This window comes from Apodemus sylvaticus, chromosome 1 (genome assembly GCF_947179515.1).
Source record: "Apodemus sylvaticus chromosome 1, mApoSyl1.1, whole genome shotgun sequence".
Taxonomy (NCBI): Eukaryota; Metazoa; Chordata; class Mammalia; order Rodentia; family Muridae; genus Apodemus; species Apodemus sylvaticus.
In genome coordinates, this window is record NC_067472.1 from 163898747 (window position 1) to 163920453 (window position 21707).

The window sequence follows — 21707 nt, forward strand, 5'->3', positions numbered from 1 at the left end:
ACATGTGCACATGCGCGCGCGCGTGCACATGCGCGCGCGCGTGCGCACGCGCGCGTGCACACACACACACGCACACATAAATATTGGCAGAAATCTATCACATGTCATTTTTGTTTCATCACCAACTTATGACTTAAGGGAAGAAGAAGTCTTCATCAATAGATAAGCAAATGTCAAATATTAGGTGGGAGACAAGTTCCATTCTTGAACAATAAACACTATATTTAGCACTATATTTAGCCTCTTTCAAGGTAGATGCCCTAGTTCCAGGAACTCAGTTTACGATCTTTGTCAGAGGTCCCTTCCCATCCCAACTGTCCACTGTAAAATTCTAAGGTAATGTATTCACCACATGTGAACATGTTCCAGTTAATTCCAGTAGCTTCCTCTGGCTTGCAAAATTAAGAATAATTAGTACTCTTTCTTGAAGACTACGGACCCTTTCCCTATGACTGTTTGCTGGTACCTCTCTCATATACGTAATGTCATGAGCTTATCCTTGCACTTTTGCTTTTGTTTTACTTTGCAGTTCTGAGGCTTGAACACTGGGCCTCACATGCTAGGCAAGCTACCCACTACTGAGTGCATCTTCTACCTTAGTTTTTGAGACTATCTTCTCTATTACATCATCAACTAATGCAGCAAAATGATCAATAGAGAGCTTCCGGTATCAAGGAAAACTATGTTGAGAACCGAGTATCAGTTTATAGTGTTCATTAGCACAGGGACCCAATATGTCTGATTCTCCTCCAGAAGACACCACAGGGTTGCACTTCCTCGACTTTTTGTGTCCAGAAATTCCAGATACAGCTTAATAATGAGCTGGGGTTAGCATCACCTCCTACTGGGTATTTCATAACTACAGGGGGACCCCATGTTCTTTTTTTCTCCAGTTTTTATCACAGTGACCCTGGCATTAGCTTGAACCCCAAAGCAATGCTAGTCTGAGCTCTCTTGTTCATCCTCAGCAGATGAACAGGAGTAAGAGATGAAGCTGTGAAATCTCTCATGCCTAGGCTTATTTTTAACAGCACAGTATCTTTTTCTGGCTAAGTGTCACATTAACTACTGTGGTGCTTGGTAAGAAAATGACACCCATCGGCTCACAGGGAGTGGCACTATTAGGACGTATTGCCACGTAGGTATGGCATTGTTAAAGGAAGTTTATCTCAGTCATTTCCTGCTGCCTACCAATCTGGATGTAGAGCCCTCGACTCCTTCTCCAGCACCATGTCTGCCTGCACGCCACTATGCTTCCTGCCATGACAATGATGGACTAAACCTCTGAAACTCTAGGCCAGCCCCATATGAATGTTGTCCTTTATGAGAGTTGCTGTGGTCATGGTGTCTCTTCACAGCAATAGAAACCCTAACTAAGACAACTACTTTATATATACTATACAAACTAAGTTTTTGTATGTTGTGCGATAGATTTTACATCTAAGGATTTCTGAACTAGAAAGGTCGCTCATGGTACATTATTTCAATGCATTCATTTACTCTACAATATTCACTGAGCACTGTCTACATCAGGCAATTGTTGTAGATCATCAAGACAGTGTAGAAAAACAAATGAAAAAACATATATATATGCATATATTATATATTAAAACATGCTCTACATTATCATCTAGTCCTCATGGGATTGAATTCAGATGTCATGACAGGGTAAATGCAAGGGGCTATTTAGTCATTTACATTACTCAGTGGAAGCCTCATTTTTATGCTGAGATTTCAATGGGGCAGAACTCCCTGTATAAACCCAGTATGAAGAGCTTTCCAGAAGCTTCCAAGAGGGAGTGACAGCCAATGCAGAAACAAGCTCATTGGAAAGAGAAGATTCAGTGAAGGTCAGCATCCTGTGAGAGTAAGGTGGGAGGAAAATGCTGTACAAAAAAGTTTGAGGCAGAAAGGATAAAGCCACCAGGATTCTCCATTGGAATATAAAGATTCGACTGGATTTTCTGTGTGCAGAGATATACTGAAGAATTTTGAGCACATTTGTATACTTTCAGTTCATAGAAATGTGTTCCAAGGGCCTGGCGAGATGGCCTGGTGGAAAAGAGTGCTTGCTGCTCGCCCAGAGGACCAGAGCTTGCTCCCAGTACTCAAATCACAAACACCTGTAGCTCCAGCTCCATGGTGTGGGGAAGAAAGGTCCAGTGCTCATTCTGGCCACTGAAAACACTCACATGCATGTACACAGGAATACGCGCACACACAGAAACACACACATGAACAGACACACACAGAGGGCAGGAAAGAGAGAGACAGAGACAGAGAGACAGAAAGAGAGACACACAGAAAGAAATAAAAATAAATCTTTTTAAAAATGTACTCTGGCTGCTCTATGAAGAATGGATTATAGCAGAGTAGGAGACAGACAATTCTGTCTGAATGGAACAGCTGTGTGTGGAAGTAAACAGGCTCAGGACAGTGGCAGTGTGGGAAGATTGAGTCACATAAAACTAGGAATACAGACGCAATCAACCATGGCTCCAAGGGAGGAGAAAGAATCAGGCACAGCCTTAAAATGCTTACCTCTAAAAAACTGGGCACATTATACCATTATTGACAGCTTTTTTTTTTTTAAATGCAGAAATGAGAGGAAATTAAGAGATTTGTCATACACATGTTAAGTGGGACCTGACTTCTTGTCAACTTGAACAACAGATGAAATGCATATTTCAGAAACTCAAGAGAAAGATAGTTGCTGAGGGCAGAAACCAAAAGATGCTGCATTCAAGATAATTTTATAGTCATAAAGTTTATGAACCTATACGTATGCATACATATACACAGAGACACATAATACACACACATACACATACACATACACAGAAGTACAATACAACTACAAATTAGGTACATGACATGTCAGTGCCTCTTATACAGAGACAGGGACTTAAATCCATGGAGCTGCAGGCTAATGTTTTAGCACAGAGAAAAGAGGAGAAGAGAAACTGACAATAAGTAAACCTTAACTAAGTAATCCTGACTGGCTTCCAAATGCAGAGTCTCTGACCACTAAATGCACTTACCACCCCTGCCAATCTAATGATTATCTTTTGTCACATTTTCTTATAGGCAAAAGAATACCCATTTCATCATGATGGAAAGAGAATAGTGTGACACTTTCTATTTTTAGAACTCCCATCCCTTGGTCCCTCGGTGTTACCATAGGCAACTGGGGCTTTGATTTCAACTCACATAACCTGTTTGTATCTGTTCTCACACCCAGTCAGTACTGGCTGTGGAAATCCGTTATGCAGATAAAATTGCTTCCTTTTCTCAAAAGATGATATTGAAGCAAGTCAGACAAAGAATGCGAGGGTAAATCGCAGAACTCTGCATGAGGGGATAACGCTGATGACACAGGGATGGTACAGAGCAAGGATGACTTAGCAAAGCAGCCGTGAATCTTATTGCTCACCCGTACAAGAGAAGTCATCCACACGGATGTATCCTGGGATGCAGTCACAGCGATATAACCCCGGCAGGTTGACGCACACTGTGTTGGCATGACAATAGTGCATCTTAGCTGCACACTCATCAATATCTAAAAAAGAGGAAAGAAAAGTATGGTTAGTGGAGCAATCGGGTCAGAGTATAATTGCCCTGTAATGAAATTGTGGAAGGCAATGACCACTGGTGTCAGGAGTAAAAGCAAGGTGCATTAAATTCACACACTTAGGTGACAAACCAGTTGATGCACTAGACCCCATTCTGAGCTGAAAGTATTCTAGAAAGATGCATGGGGTGGTATCACAGTTGAGAACCCAAGAAGGGTGAAGATGAAGCCAGTTGTTAAGGGAGAAACTCTAGTTAAATGCTCCAACTCAAGGAGCTCTGTATCTGCCACACTGAGGCCCATTAACATGCACTGGGCATTCAGTGGACATGTTGCAGCTTTCATCAGCGAGATCAAGGAATCCAGTCCCTCTCTGCTTGTGTCTGACTGAGACATGCGTTAATCCATCTGTTAGCAAATGATGCTGCAGCCATGTCCTCCACACTGTAACCTAGATTGAAAATAGCAACTGTTTTGGGATGCAAAATCAGCACGTTGACCTGGAGATGTGTATCAGGTGATGGGCTCATTCAACAGAACATAGCATTCTCTTTGGGATGGAGGTCAGAGAGACACCTGCTTTCTACATAAGTAATTCCTAATGAAGATCAAAATACCTTACCACTGTAAACAGTGGGTCCAGGATTTTCTAGAAGTTATATTTGCAAATTTTGATTTATGTTCATTGTGTTCAAAGTAGTATTACATAATTATTGGCGGGATTGTTAAAACAACACAGAAATCCAAGACAGAAAATGTGAGATCTAGTTCAGGGTCTGATAGTCACTAACAGAGATGTCATTTGATACTCTGAACCTTTAAGCCCTCATCAGCTTGCCCTGTGTGGCAGTTCTGAACCAAATGCTTTGTACCTCCCAAGTATCAACTGCTTGATTCGAATGTAACTCCATTATCAAAGCATACACGTCACCTCAATTTTAAAGTCTAGAAAATGAGGTTCAGAGAAGTTAAATTATCTGTCAGAGTCATCCCACTTAACATGCTACACGTGGGATTTGAATTCCTAAGTCTCTTATTAGCTATAACGTCAGCTGAAAAGCCCTTGAAGTTGAAAATAGTCAAATCCAGTTTATTCAATAATTACTGACATCCAAATATTTTAATTTATAGAAAAGAAGGAAAATGGCTATAGCAAGTCACTAGAAAACGCATTTATCTGTTTTTTTTTTAAAAGAAACATAGTTTGATTTATTTCCCAATAAAGCACAGTGGAATAAAATTAGACTCGTTTCAGTCCTAAAGAACTGTCAGCCTGTAAATAAGAGTTATTGTTTGGTAATTGAGGTCTTAGGAGGAGACCCACAGTTAACAAGACTCTAGTAACCCTGGTATGAGAAAAAAAGCATGAAAATGTAATGAAAGAACTCAAGCAGCCAACAACGAACTCTGTGCTAGTCAGTGTCTTAGGGAGTGTTCCAGAGAATCCTGATAGAGGACCAGAGTCATAGTGCCAGCACCACACTTTTGTGCTTTGCTTTTAAAGTGTCCTCATTTAAGTTGCTATTGCTCTGAAGAAACAGTATGGCCAAAGCAACTTGGGGAAGAAAGGGTTTATTTGGCTTACACTTCCATATCACCATTCATCACCAAAGGAAGTCAAACAGGAACTCAAAAAGGGCAGGGACTTAGAGGCAAGAGTTGATGCAGACGCTATGGATGGGGTGCTGCTTACTGGCTTGCTCCCTGTGGCTTGTTCAGCCTGATCTCTTTTTTTTTTATTCAATATAATTTATTTACATTTCAAATGACTTCCCCTTTTCTAGCCCCCCCCCACTCCCCGAAAGTCCCGTAAGCCCCCTTTTCTTCCCCTGTCCTCCCACCCACCCCTTCCCACTTCCCCGTTCTGGTTTTGCTGAGTACTGTTTCACTGAGTCTTTCCAGAACCAGGGGCCACTCCTCCTTTCTTCTTGTACCTCATTTGATGTGTGGATTATGTTTTGGGTATTCCAGTTTTCTAGGTTAATATCCACTTAATAGTGAATGCATACCATGATTCACCTTTTGAGTCTGGGTTACCTCACTTAGTATGATATTCTCTAACTCCATCCATTTGCCTAAGAATTTCATGAATTCATTGTTTCTAATGGCTGAATAGTACTCCATTGTGTAGATATACCACATTTTTTGCATCCACTCTTCTGTTGAGGGATACCTGGGTTCTTTCCAGCATCTGGCAATTATAAATAGGTCAGCCTGATTTCTTATAGAACCTAAGAGCATCAACGAAGGGATGGGACCACCCACAATGGGCTGGGCCCTCCTCCACCGCCCACTAAATAAGAAAATCCCCTTCAGCTGGGATCATATGGAGGAACTGTCTCGGTTGAGGTTCCCTCCTCTCTCTTAGATGATTATAGCTTTTATCAAGTTGGCATAAAACTAGCTAGCACAGAAAGCAGCTTATTGTTATTGTTCATTGCAAGCCTTTAGTACGACCATAGCATGGTGATGGATAAGCTGTTGGAAGTGAAAGGCTGTAACCTTAGAGAAGCCAGGTATAAAGTCAGGTTGTGGCGGTAGCACTGTTCATACATTCTTTTCTTATTTTTGGACACGGCAGGATCATACTTTCACTTCTTCATCTCATTTAAGCATGGCCATATGGCTACATACGAAATCTGAGTGTAAGAGTCAGGGTAGAAACATAGAGTAAGCCAGCATCTGCCCCTACATTTGCTTGTTGATGACTTAGAAACCACAGAAACATACTCAGGGCTCAAGAAGAGACCCCCTAAGTTACAGCAGGTCATCAAACAGACATTATTAATGTATTACATGATACAGAAATATGTTCTCACTGAGATACATCCTTGAACCTTCTCCAACCAGGACAAAGAGTTACCTCAAAGAAGGAGATTGAATGTGGATCTTAAAAGAAGGTTATGAATTTATTAGGTAGGGAATGGGGTGTGTATTCAGAGGGGAAACTATAGAAGAAACCTTTTAAGTCTCTGTGGAGTCAGGAGAGAGAAAAATCATTGAACTGTTACTTTTCAGAACCCTAATTAATCAGTTGTGGTGGTGTATGATGGCAGTATATACTGAAAAGGTGAAGGCAGGAGGGTCGTGGCTTTGAAGCCAGTCTAAGCTACATCTCTGGGAGCTGGTCATAATGGTTCAAAGGTTAAGAAAACATAATTCTCTCTTAGAGGACCAGAATTCAGTGTCCGACACACAAATGTGGTGTCTTGTACTACTGTAACTACAGCTTCAATGGATCCTGTAACCTCCTCTGGCCTCCACAGGCATCTTCGCTCAGAGATACATGCTCTCTCCCCCCAATACACACACACACACACACACACACACACACACATACACACACACACCACTTTTTAAAGCATTTAAATAGTTAAAACAAAAACATTAATTAGCCTTTACTGAGCCTGACAGTAGAATAACGAGCAAACAGCCACTTTGGCCCTCACAGCCTATAAAACCTTGAAAATCATTTTGCCAAAGATCGGCAACTTTCTCCCAAGGTACTTTACATACTGAGAGGGTCACAGAGAAGGGTCACAAAGGAGGGTCACAGAGCATTTCTCTGTGTAGAAAGAAGTCTGTGGAGGGGCCAATTCATTTGACACAAGAAGCAGGAGTGAAACAGAGGAGAGAAATGCTGCACGGCACGGCAGAGGCTGTTCCTGGAGACTGTTACACGAAGCTTTGCCTGCTGAAAACGGCGCTGGAGAGAAAGAAAAGCCCAGGCGAGTTCCCACTAGACCTCTTGGCCCACATCAAGGAGCTCGGACTTTAATCAGGGCAGTGACACAATCCAATTTCTGTTTTTAAAATATCACTCGGCCTGTAGGAGAGAGAATTGATTGGAGCAGGCCAAGCTGAGGGCTAAATCACATTGGTATTTTGCTCACAGCCACACTGACGTCCTTTTCACTCTGCTGGGATGCCCAACCATTCCTCAAGATGAGAAACTAGTCAGGACCTGCCTCTAAGGTGATTCAATCTTCACCCATGGCCACAGATGACAACTAGGCTGCTGCCCGCAGTGAACGCTTGCCTGCCATGGATGCCTATCAACTTTTTCCAAGGGAGACTCCTGGCTCGTTTCCCTCAGGCCACTTTAGGATGGCTGGGAGGCTACCACTTCTTCTGGATTCTAAGGAGTCATTTGGAATGGCATGCTTTCTTTGGCTCAAATAAACCAACCCATCTCTTTACTTCATAGACATCTAAGGCCTTGAACAAAAAAGGATTTTCAAAACAGCAAAGAAGGGAGTAGTTACGAAAACCTAGAGAGGATTTCTCACAGACTTTTAACCAAACTCTTGCTCTCTATAAGTCATGCAAGACTCATCGGCCTAAGCATCTCAGCTGCTCTGTTGAAATGTCTTCTAGTCAGCTTTGGTTTTAGCTCATGCCTGTAATGTTGGCTCTTGCATGTCTAAAAATTCTATGACATAGCACCAAATAAAGATGAAAAAATGCTCTAGAAAATCAAACTGCCACAATATAATCTTGGTTGTTCAGCTTTCATTCAACCACCACATGAAAGAGGCCCGCTGTGGTACAGGCATAGGGGAGGGAGAAGAGAATGAAATGGGGTCACCTCTCTGGGTCCCTGAAAGAGAGAGAGGAGGTAACAATTTCTATAGTGTTGGGTTAGGAGTGGGGGTGGGGCAGCAAAGTGTTGCCAAGATAAATATTATCTCTCTCCATCTTCAGGGAAAGGCATAACAGTATACAGTTTCAATAGGACTCAAGAGGGCTTCAGAAAGAAAATCTGATTAAAAGGAGAATCAAAACAGAATTAACATCTTCAAAGAGCTGGGAGACCCAGAGAAAACAACCTCCAGAAATAGCTGATATTTTTAAAACTTTCCCCCTACATAACTGAGATTATTTTAAAGTGGGCCTAGGACTAACATTGCAATTTGTTCATAGAGAAAAGGGCTATAAAGGGTGATGTATAATTAGAAACAGAGCAAAAACCATGAGATACTGGTCAAAAGAATGGGTCGCCATGCAGGGAGGGCATGCCTGGCCCCCAAACAGCACAGGAAGACTTCTTTCATGGGTGAGACCCACTGCTGGAGCTTGTTGGGGAGGGAAGGGTTCTGGTGGAAGAAAACACTCTGGAGCAGTGATCTCTCTCAAAATAATGTTCTCCCCAATGCCAGGAAGCAAGAGATGGCAGAGTCTGAGTGACAACCTGGAGTGGTTTTGAACACCCAAATGCAGGCTCCAGATAAAAGGTTTTTGAGTCTGCCCTATGAAGATGCTGAGTGGAACCATAGTTAGCCTGACACCTGCTGAGATTCAAGGGGACAGTGATGTGGGCTACACTGGTGCTGAGACTAGGACCAGCACCACAGCTGATGAAGGACGATATCTGCTGTTTGTGCACAGAAGGCACCATGCTCAGCACCCCATAGGCAGCATCTCAACACTGGCTTACCGATTTGACCACTGTAGCATGTAGGTACCATAGATCATAATAAGTAAACTGAGGCTCAGAGAATATTACAGCACTTATCCAAAGCACAAAATCACTTGGCACTAAAACCTGGATTTGGAGACAAGGAATTCAACTGGAAAGTCCCTTTTTACTGACAGTTCTAATACTTAAATTTTCATCCAATGACTTCATGTGTGGCTGCTGTGCCTGTGACATGTACAGGACCAGACAGATCTCCAAATCTGTATCCACTCCCCATGCTACCAATGACATCTGTTCAGGTATTATTCTATCTTCTGGAACAGCCATGTCACCTAGACATCACAGTTTTGGTTTTTGTTGTTGTTCGTTTGTTTGTTTGTTTGTTTTTGGCTTGTCTAAACCAAATCCTCACATATTTGCACTTTAGGTTCCAGATCCCAAGGCTCCCAAATGTGAGGTACATCCTGTTGCCAACCTTGAACCTATTTATTCCTATAGCTTCTGCTTCAGTTACTTGCAACCATCCAAGCCTCCAGTGAATTGGAAATTAGCAGAATGCCTGGGTATTTATATGGTTATTCACTGTTGTTAAAGAAATATCTGAACCCTTGCTGCAGTGTATTTTGGCTCCGGTAGAATGGAGTTCAGATTGTGATTCAGTCATATAAATTGCTTGTCGTCTTTGAAATATTAGAGTTCATCTTCTCGTGGTCTTTTGAGGTAATGAAAACACATGATTTATGTCCCTAGGACAGTGAAGTGGTTTGTTTTCATTTTTTAAATGTATACTTATAGACTTTCAAATGAAACTTGATGTGACAGAATGGTTCTTCACACATCACCAGCCTCCATCTACAGGACTTCAGAGTAGGAGTGAACCCCAACCAACCCACATTGGGATCACTGTCATTAAGTTAGAGCACAAATGAAAATTAGCTTGTCGTGCATGGTCTAGGCAGCACACACAGGTGACTGCAAAGATTCTTCTTAATAATATATGATCTATCCAGACTCATTATGCAAGGCTTTCCTAGGCAAGAAAAAATAAACCAGAGAAAGCTGGATCCAGAGATGGGGGGGGGGGGGGAGGGTTCAGGCAAAGGAAGGAACAAAGGAAGAAAGACCATGCCTCAGCTGTTTTGAATCATGTTCTGACCAAGAACTGTTGGCATCTTCTCTCAAGCTTTCTAAATCCTCCAGGGACTGCCTTCAGTATTACATGTAGGATCTCTGGAATTTTAGAAAGAGTCCACATGACATCAAAAAACACATATATCCATGTTATTCTCTCAGCAGTGAATCAGGTACATGGGCTTGCTGGCCAAAACTTACATTCTGTTCTTTCTTTTTTAAATTGTCTTCAGTGCTGAGAATCGAAACAGAACTTTCCATCTATGTCATACAGGATATTTGTTTAATTTCAGCTTCTGCATTTGTGTCATGTATTAGAGCTCTGAGCCAATCTGGCATAGCTCCTGGCTTTTCTGTTAATTGCTTGTGGTTGGAACAAGTTACATTTCCTGAGATTGTAGATCTTGTCAATGTGTGGGGAATTGGACCCAATAGCTTAGAAAGACCCACTAGCTCTAAGGATCTTGACCCTTTCAAATATTTTTAATAATTCATCTCAAGGTCTCTCCTCTGCAACAGCTCCTAGGCTACCTTCTCTATTCCTGGAGGCAAGTAGACATCCTATGTGTCTTTTCAAGACAACAATCCTGAAATTGACCGTTTAGATGACCAGAACCCTCACTGTGGTCTCCTATAAGCTGCACTGGCATCTCCCCCGTTAAGACAAGATAACCTATAGTCACACAATAGCAGTTCCAGATAGGCTTGCTGCGTACTCTTAAGATAACCTGCAGGGCAATGTTACCAGCCTGACCTCCTGGCTGTGCAGCAATTGTGACAATGAGAACACTGCAGTGGCGGCCAGCTGGTTAGTATTTTCGAACCAGCTATACTTTCGTTTCTTTATGGGCAGTATTTGTTTTTTTTTTAAAGTTTAAGCGTATGCAATCTCTAAATTGAAACTATAAAAATCCAGCAAGAGCTTAGAGTACGACAGCTACACAGCGGGCGAGCCACCGGTGAGATGACGGCTGCCCGTTGATGTCAGTCATCCAAACTAATAGGATCCCCAACAAGAATGAGTCCTGGTATGAACTAAGGCTTTAGATAATTATGGTCCATAGACTGCAGCTCCCCGACTGCAGCTAATGTACCATCTGGTAGAGATGCTCATATGTGTGGAGATGTGGGTGCCATGACTGTGCCTTCAGTTGTACTGTAAGCCTAAAACTAATTTAAAAACCATAGTTTAGGCTTAGTTTTCAAAATCTAGGGAGGACGACAAAACATGGACCGTTTTATGCTTTCTCATATAAGAAGGTAGAACAAAACCTTGCACTTGACCATTGGCACTATTGAAAGACAGAGCATGAGAGATAGAGAGTAGTGATGTAGGGGCCCCTCTGGCACAGACAGGATTGCTTCTCATCAGTCTGCTGGAAGCATGTTCAAAGGTCAAGGAATTCTTATTCCAAAATTGGCACTTTGTATCATGTTCCATTTATCTGTAATTATAGTTTCTTCCTAAATCAAGCGGGAAACAATTCAATGCTTATAGAATCTAGGACAATAAAAGTCAAGGAGAAGTGTGTGTGTGTGTGTGTGTGTGTGTGTGTGTGTGTGTGTGTGTATTTGTGTTTTTGTGCTTGTATGTATGTGTTTACATCTGTGTGTTTGTGCATATACATATATGTGTTTGTATGTTAGTGTATATGCATTATGTGAGAACATTGCAGGTGTATGTATATTTCTGTGTTTTTTATGTTTGTTGTTTTACATATGTGTTTATGAATATGTGTGTATAGTGGTTGATGAGTATATATGAATGGGGGGATAGTGGGTAGCTGTGTATGGGGGTATGCAGGCAAAATGTGTTCTTCTCACAAAGAAATACTTTCTTGATGATGAACAGAGATGGTAAGAAAGCTCCAGCCCAATCTCTCCTAAGAGAGCACAGGAGGGTCAGACAGATGAGGCCTCTTAATCCTTAGGCCCACTTTTAGAGCATGTATGTGAAGGAATTCATTCAGTACTCACAGATCTACATGGTACAGGTTAGGACCACTTTCACTTAATGCATTAAGAATTAAAGGCTCGGCATATTGTGAAATGCCACATAGTTCTGAGCAGACCCAGATATGAGGGTATGGAAATGGGATACACATCTCTGAACTGGATGCCGTGGTCCCTCCTGAAAGATGGGCCAGAGCTTTCATCTTCTGGGATGACACACAAGCTCTAGCATTTTATATCTTCAACCACTGGTTCTGTTGTTCCTTGGGACATTTCCAGAGAACCCAAATGTATTTGCCAATGCACTTCAACTCACAGATGCCTGTGCCTCAAGGAGGGGTGATGGGGAAGGATGGGGAGAAAAAGGGGGAAAGGGGAAGAGAAAAACTAGTAATAAAAATAGGGAGGGGAAGGAGAGGGAAAGAAAACAATTTTTATAAAGCACCATAGCTCATTGCCATGGAAGGAATTGTGCCCCCCAAGTGCACATGTTGAAATTCTATCTGTGCTCCCAGCATGATGATGTCTTGAGATGAAGGCAGTTAGGGTTTGATGCAAGCAGGCCTTGGCAGGGTGTACTAATACTCTTTGAAGAGATGCTGGAGAATAGAGCTTCTTCCCCTTCTAGGTGAGGCTGAGCTGGCCAACTTCCAATAACTCAAAACAAGATCCTTCATCAGAGTTCTGCTGTGCTAGGACCCAGGTCTCAGACTTCCACACCCCAGAAAAGCAACACAGCTTCCTGAGATTTCACACCATGCAGTCATCAGTGCTCTGTTGTGGCATCATAGCTGCCTCCCACCATAAGCCTTTCCATTTCTCTGCTGCTTAGGGAAATGGGTTTTTGAATCAAATTCTCTCATATGTGCCACACAAACATGTTGCCAGTCAGAACAAATATCTTCAGATTTAAACTCCAAAAGATGTTTTGATCTTCCAATGATTGACAAATACATCCTGTTATATCACTCTGTTTAAGATGGCTGGTTTGATATTTTAAAAGTATTTTCCATATTTAGCTACATCAGATAACTGAAAAGTCAGGACAACATGTTTGGTTTCTGCCCTGCTGGGCTCAATCTCAGAATCAAACACTGCCATAAAGTAATATTTTCATTTTCTGTCTTTGGGAATCACAGTTCACCAAATTCCACCTAACAGTGGCAAAGCATCATGAAAGCACAGTCCATGACATTCAGCCTGTCCCAGCACTTCTGACCTTCAAGAATATCCATACACTGATATTAGCTGTCTGTGAGGAGAGAGAGAGAGAGACAGTTGGGGGTGAAGAGTGATTACTCTGATCTTGATCTCCAATCACACGTCAGCCTGTCTGAACCTATGTGTGCCTAAGGTCCACTGTAGATGACAGTAACAACCAACAAGACCAAGGACTCAAAAAATAATAATAATAAAGTGCAAGTTCATGATATGTAAGCCAGAGCAGCTATCACAGAATACCCCGGACACACAAAAGTAACAGCAATCTTTTTGACTTTGATACCAAGGGAAAAGAAATGCAAGATCGGTTGAGGGTCTGCCAGATTGAAAGTTTCTGCATGTCAGTGTGATGTGGTTTTCAGAAGTCATGCTCATCCAGGAGGGAAGAAGGGACAGGATGCTGGGTTATGTGGGTGCCATTTGAGGCCTCTTGGTGAAAGAATAGGCTCAATGCATAAAGGGGTCTTTGAACATCATGTTGTGCTAGGCATAGGCAGAGCACTTTAGGGGCCCAAAAAGTGAATCAGATGGAAAGAGACAATGGAGGATGTGAATCTATAGCACCTACCTTGTTCTAAGCCTCTGTGAACCACCTTAGTGTCTCTGTTCTAATAATATTCACCTGCCCTAGTTTATTAAACAGCCATTTCCCTGTAGGCATGTAATCAAAGTATTCATTCATCTTTTTTATTCAGCAACCAGAAGAAAAATGCACCAACTTTAGCCGTTTAAAAAATAAGTACTGTAGACCTGGAGAAATGGCTGAGTAGATGGTAGTACTTGTTGCTCTTGCAGAGGACAGAGGTTTTGTCCCTGGTACCTATATTGGGCTCACAACTGTCTTTACCTTGAACTCCAGAGAGCAGACACCCTCTTCTGGTCTCTTGTTCTATATGCACACAGCATAAATACACTCAAAGATGCATATAACATAAAGAAAGATAAATGAATAAAAACTAAAAATGAATGACTTGGTGCCAAAAGTCTAACTCTGACTCACAATGGCATCAAATTAGCAAGTAATCAAACACCTGGCTGCACAATTTATTCCTGTGGACCAAAGATGACAGACACAACCTGGGTTCAGGGAAGCCACTCCCCCTTACCTACCATGTGCATGCTGCAAGGCTATCAGCTACAATTTCCTCCTGTATTCTCCCATGGTAGGAGAGGAGGTTGCTTTAGATAAAACAACTATCTTAAACTTAAGTCAATATTACTCCTAATTCCAAATTCTTATACGTCTAACAATCAGAATAGAAAAAGCAGAAATTGTTAAAGCTGATCCTCAAAATCCATGAGGTCTAGATTCCCAGTTATTGCCAAGCCAAAAAAAAAAAAAAAAAAAAAAAAAAAAAAAAAAAAAAAAAAAAGAATAGAGAAGAAAGAGAATTTGAATGTAGCCAAATTTCTCCTGAAAAAGAAAACAATCCAAAGTATGATCGACTATATTATCAAAAACAAAAACAAAAAACAAACCAAAAAAAAAAAAAAAAAAACTGGAAATGGAAGAAAAAAATCTTGCACCTAAAGTAACAATAGCAAATATTTATGTAGTCTTGTAAACAGTATGGCTCCCTGGTGTGCTCAGGCATCACCTGTGCGTGGATTCTGTTTAAGCTCTCAAGTCTACAAAGGAAGAGTGAAAGTAGAAGAAAGAATAAGTGGCCTGACTAAGGTCACAGAGCAGGGAAGGAGTGAGGAGAGATAACCTGTTCCTACCCTCCAGCATCCTGGCCAACAGCCCTGTCCCACCTCCAGCATCCTGGCCTACAGCCCTGCTCCTACACTCCACACTCTGGTCTGTTCACTCAGGCCCTGTTTAGTCTGCTTACTTCCTGTTGTTATTTCTGGTTTCATGCCCAGGGGCTGCTGAATTTTGGGAGAAGGGGGATCCCATAGATGGGGAGAGACTAGGAGATAGGGAATACTGGAGGCTGGATGACAGCAAGGTCTTAGTAACTCCAAAGGCTAGAGAGTCCCAGGCACTGGATAATGCTGGGAAATGGAGGGGGCTGGTATTACAGAGCATGGAGGACTACAGTGGGAGCTTAGGGATGGGAAGTGGGGGGACTGAGTAACTAGGACTTCTCTGGTTCAGCTTCTTCTGTTCGGGGTACTGAAAGGTTTAGAAACAGAGAAGAGTGATGGTTGTTACAGTTATAACTGCTAAACTGTTCACTTAAGATGGCTAAACTGAGCTAAGCATAGGGATGACAGACTAATTCTAGAGCTCAACAGACTAAGGAAGGAGGACTCTTGTGAACCTGAAGGCAATCTGCCTCATATAGTCAGTATCAGGCCAGTTGAAGCTACATAATAAAACCCATCTAATATACAAAAGTGGTTAATTTTATCAATTTTTCCTCCTTAAATATCTAAATTGAACAGTCTAAGAATTTTATCTTAATATAGCTGTTTCAACATGAGAAGGCAGTAGACACATCTGCACTTCATGTGCGTGTGTGTGTGTGTGTGTGTGTGTGTGTGTGTGTGTGTGTGTGTGAAGGAGAGAGAGAGAGAGAGAGAGAGAGAGAGAGAGAGAGAGAGAGAGAGAGAGAGAGAGAGTTTCTTTTAATGTCTTTGCCCTGAATATGAAAAATTAAAGCTCTAAAGAAAAAAAGCTTCAGAATTTAAGGCTATTGAAGCTTATTTAGGAAGCTTATTTAGGATGTGAAAATAAGAGAAGATCCTTGAATAAATAGTTTGATAACAAAGATAATTGTCATCCCACCTCGGATAAATGAAACAATTTAGGGGAAAAAAAGAGATCTAAGATGCCATGATGCCTTCCATATACCAGCACTTCCAAAAGGCTGAAACAATGCTAGAACTTAGAAGTATTCAGTGATCTAGTACAGAGATCTGATAGTGGCTAGCGAATTTTAGAAGATAACCCCTAAATATAATAGGGGACAGGAAGGAGGGAGGGAAGAAGAGAAAGAGGGAGAGAAGGGTAAAAATAGGCAGAATCGAGAGATACATATTTTCAAATGCTATTCTCAGACCTGGGGGAAAAGACTAGAGGCATAAAATGGTGTCAGAGTCCCGGGTCCCCCTCCTCCTCAGGCTTGTGGCTAAGGAGGCCTGCTGTAGTGTTAGGAATTTTGGGTAGAACAACCAGGCCCTTCTTAGAAGTGCCATTAAAACTCTCCCTGGTCTTTCCATGCCTTGCTTTGTGTTAGGGGCCACGGTGGTGATGTAGATGTTTGCACCATGGGTTTCCCTTCCTTTCAGGAGCACAGCTGGCCAGGAGTGAAGCTGTGTGACAGAAGCTGAGAAGTAGCAGGCACACCCATGCCTTCTATGAGACTTGGCAAGAGAAACATAGACAGAGGACACAGGCAGGCTGAAGGCACTTGGAAGGAAATATGCCAAGAAAACCAGAAGGGCAGGGAGCACCGAGGACAGAGCCTGCTTGATGAAAAGTGGCAGGAAAGGTGGATGAAGATAAGCCATGGGAAGGAAGGAAACCTCAGAGGAAGGATCATTAAACAGCCACAGCATGAACTAGCCCCATTTGTGAGCATGCGATTGTTGGTTAAGAGAAAAATCAGGAATATGAATATGGGCAGACCTTGAATGTCATGTGAAGACCTGGACTCAATCCTAAGAACTACTGCAATGTGCATTTGACATTCTTCCTCCATTTTTTTATACTTAGTGAATACTTTAGCATAGCATTCAATAACAAATACCCCTCAAGTCCTTCTATAGCCTCTCCTCTCTGTCTCCCATTTAAATTTATTTTTCCTAAAATTTCAAGTCATTGTCAAAAGGTATTTGAGCATAGGCATTCACTTTGGAAAAAGGTTGATTAAATTATTTGAACTGACAAACATGAATGAGATTTGTGCATTTGTTGAGGGGAGCAATTTCGGTTTTGTTTTTTTTTTTTTCAGTGTTATATGTTTGTAAAGGAACACATGAACTAATCTAGAATTATTAATATGTTTTGAGCTAAGGAACCACTGATGATTTTAAAGTCATCAACCTAGAAGCAAGGCTGAGTCTGACCATCAGGAGACCATCAGCAAGTGTGACAAGGGTGTGCATAGATAGGGAGAGACATCCACTGGCAATGAGTTTGCACACAGAAGGAAAACATCCAAGAGCCTGGAGCTGCAAGAGTCCGCTTGAACATCAGTCTACTGAAGTTTGTGATTTTTAAGGATTACACTCAAGGAATAGAGGGTCAAGAGAGCAGGAAGTAGTAGGAGTGTGAAGATGGCCACAGGCTAAAAGGTAAAGATCTTGAGGCTGAACTCTTGCCCACAATAATAGCAAGGATTTTTGTGAAGATGAAATCCAAGCCATGAGGTATCAAAGGCCTCAATGAACAAGGGAGGAGGCCAAGAGATTTGTCAACGATGACAACTAGATAGGGTCACAGGTGTGGTAAGCGATGGCTGAGAGTTCTGAGGAGAAAGGTTTTTCATGAGGGGGAAAAAATACTTGGCATAAGGTGAAGCTGACTTTGAAGAAGCTGAGCTGACTCTGGGCTCAGGGACCATTGAGTGTTAAGAGAAAAGCAGCCCCTACTAATGGCTGTGTTCACAAAGGAATTCAAGAGATGGGACATTCTGTGAAACATTTGGTAAGGCTGCGGTCTTTTAGTCAAGAATGCAATAGGAGCTGAGGGGATGGCTCACTGGGTCAAGTGCTTGCTCTGAAAGTATGAGGATCCGAGTTCAGATCCTGAGCATAGACATAAAAGCCAGCCAGAGTGATGATACACATCTCTAACTCCAGTGCTGGGGGAAGGCAGAGACTGCTGGACCTTTGTAGCTTGCTGTCCAGGCAGTGCACCTAAAATGGCAAGTTCGAATTTCAGGGAGAGATCTTGTCTCAGTAACTACAGTTGTAGAAGACAATAGCAAGCACTGAACTATAGTTTGTGCATTCACATGCACAGGCAAGCACATGTGCACATGTGCGTGCACACATACCTAAAGACACATGCATATAACAAAGAACACAACAGCCATGTTATTCGTGGAAGACAGCATTCCCTAACACATCATCCTCCTCTCCAGCTGGATTTTTCTTCCTGGCCCTCCTCCCACTAAGGCTCTCAGAGCCTTGGATGGGCGAGATACAGATACCATTATATGGCTGGGCACTCGACAATCACTCCTTCTCAGAACTCACATCAGTTAGGAGCCTCTTAAAAAACTGAAAGTCATAGGGGCATAGTGGCACATGCCTTTGATCCAAGCACTGAGGAGGCAGAGGCAGGCAGATATCTTGGTTTGAAGCCAGCCTGATCTACAAAGTGAGTTCCAAGACAGCCTGAGCTACTACACAGTGAGACCTTGTTACCAAAAACAAAAACAAACAAACAAACCATCTGCTTCTCTGACAAAGGCTGAGCCACACTCATCTTTGGAACATGCAGTAATGTGTCTTCCTTTCCCCACTCCGCTCCTGCTCCCCGATCCCGCTCTAACTGTCCTTTCCCCATTTCTAACCTCACACACACATATAGACAAAGTGCTACCTTGTAGAAATACTCTCACTAGGTACTATTGAGAATCAGTTTTCCAAATGTGTATAGGCCCAACAGAGAGGCTTTAATATTTCCTTCTCTCTAGGAGACAGATACCAGTGAGAACTCTGGGAAGCAGGCTTTACATCCTGTGTTCCTGACACTGTTCTAGGCTTACTGTGTGCACCAGCTTGCCTATCGTTCATGGCAGTGCCCGTGCTGCTACTGATACCATCCCAGAGGGAAAAACAAAGAGACACAGTTCAGGAACATACTTAGGTAGCATTGCCAACATGAGCCAGGTGTACAAGCCACTCTCAACTGAGCCATCTTCCTAGGGGTCCTTAATCCCCACTTTACCCTTCTGCTCCAGCAAAACTCTAACCCTTCCTAATGTTCCAACCTAGCCCACACTATTACTAAATGCTAGACTATGGAATCTTAATATCAGACTTAAGACAAAACAGTCATGAAGTGACTAGTAAATATGTGTTACAATAAAAGCAAGTCATGTAATCTTAGAACAGTCTGGAATATTCTGTGTCATTTTGGGGGGCATTTCTTCTGATTGAGATGCCCCTCTAATTTATCTTTTATCTTGCCATCCTGCAGATCCTGCCTTATGACATCCCCACGTCCATCCCTCAAGCTTTCCACTGGGTCCACCAAACATACATACCCCAGCTGACGTCCTATCTGATAGAAGCAGCACCATATCTCCCCAAGTTCTATGAAGTTGGTATCTGTAAGGTCATGCCACATTGTCACTGCTAGGCACATGTGCACTATCCCACTGGCCTGCTCTTTGAATATGGGGCTATTTTACTTGTCTTTGTTCATAATAACAGCTCATATACAGGACCTAATATCAAATATGTGTTATATTACATTATACAAAAGAGTGACTTTGATAATTGGATAGATGAACTGTAATATAGTAATGGATAAAACCTGAGAATCAATATTGCATCTAATAAATATCAGAGCTGGAATGTCAATCAAATAAGAATTGGCCCTATAATAACTACTCTACTGGGTGGTCTCTTAGTAAAAAATCTCACTTTTAAAAAAATTACATTTTCTAAAATTAAAATGACCCTCTAAAACATCCCTCGTTCCTTTCTACACTCAAGTGCCTTGAGTTTAGCATTAGAAACCATGTTTATTCACTAAGCCCTTTTCATATAACTGAATTCTTTAGACTGGGATTGCATCATGTAAACTGCTCAGCTAGCTGAAACTTCCTGAAACTGATAAAGGTACACTTCATCATGCTAAGAAACAGTCTGCAGTCTTTATCTGGGCTGGTCAAGTCACGGGGTCCAGGGAGATGGCTCAGCAGGTAAGAGCATTTATCCCTAAGCCACACCCTCAGTCCAATCCCTGGAACTCATGCAGTTGAAGGAAAGAACCAATAAAACAACTACTCCAAGTTATCCTATGAGGTAAACACACACACACACATTATACACACACACACACACCATGCAATGTGCATACACAAATCCACATACACCATGGAATGTGCATATATACACAACTCAATAAATGTAAACAGAATATAAATAGACAGCTAGAGAAAACCTGAATATATATATATATATATATATATATATATATATATATATATATACACTAACAATAGAAGTCTTCAGAGTATTTATCAATAAGGAGATATTTAGTCATAATGGATCCCCCTAATGTTGTCTGAGGGAATCAATCTGTGGTATAGAAAATATCTGTAATTTATTGAACACCTGATATAAGGCAGCAAATATGAGTCCTTATATGTAGTTATAAGCTACAGAGTGCTGCAATACATTTTTCATTCTACAGAAAGGGAAACAAGTGAGGCTTGGAGAGCTAAGATCAGATCACTCAGAAAGGGCAGGTAGAGGACTGAAATCTACTTCGGTGTTATTTGAGGTTTCACCTTTTAAATAGATGATATGCTACTAAGAGCAGATATAGACTACTCATAAACCAACAGTGCACCTGCCTAAGAGAGAGCAGAGACACCTTTTATCTAAGTCAAATTCTGTCATTTCTCAAGGAGCCAAGGTTTGGCTTCACTATGAATTCCCACTGATACAAAGGATCCCCCACTAAAAACATTCATAAATGTGTTTAAGGTGAAGGTAAAAATGGTTGCACTTCCTTTCAAAGTAAATAGGTCAAGAAAGACAAAGTTTGAAGTTGGTATCTCACAATACTATAGCCGTTCCCACTGCTCTTCCTTGTGCTTCTAAATCCTCTTCATAAACCCAAGGTTACAACTCAAAAGTAACAGGACTAAGCCCAAATCATTCTGACCTCAAGTTCACTGCCATGTAACAGAAATGTGTGCTACTAGCAACATGAAAGTTATCATCTATAGAGCCAAATACCACCATAAGACCTGGGGGAAAATAATCAGCCTCAAACAAGCAGACATCCTCCCCATCACTGTTGATTGCTATCATGAGAAGATTGTGCTTGGCCTCCTAGAGAGAGTTGTCAACCACAGTTTTGTGACTAACACATCACCAGCCACAAACACTGTCATTGAATACAGGGAAGATAAACTAGCTTTTATAAACCTGACTGAGGATAACGGTTCTGAGCCATTTAACATCCAGTCTTCAACCATTTTACTTCTTTGTACACTCTTTTCCTTGTTTGTGTCACTCTACATCTTGAACTTCCCTTTCCCCTGCTCACCAACCCACCCACTCCCACTTCCCTTTCCTGGCATTCCCCCATACTGGGGCACAGAACCTTCTCAGGACCAAGGGCTGCTCCTTTCTTTGATGTCCTACAAAGTCATCCTCTGCTACCTATGTAGCTGGAGCCATGGGTCCCTCCAGGTATATTCTTTGGTTGGTGGTTTAGTCCCTGGAATCTCTGGGGGAACTGGTTGGTTCATATTGTTGTTCCTCCTATAG

The 21707-nt window shown here is 41.9% G+C and overlaps 1 protein-coding gene across 1 annotated transcript in view; it reads right to left on the reverse strand.

Moving 5' to 3' along the window:
- The window catches only part of Nell1 (neural EGFL like 1), a 937387-nt gene that overhangs the window by 446342 nt on the left and 469338 nt on the right, over positions 1–21707 (reverse strand). The window contains exon 13 of the mRNA XM_052161842.1: positions 3434–3559. Coding sequence (XP_052017802.1) covers positions 3434–3559 — 126 coding nt within the window. The remainder of the gene's footprint in view (positions 1–3433; positions 3560–21707) is intronic.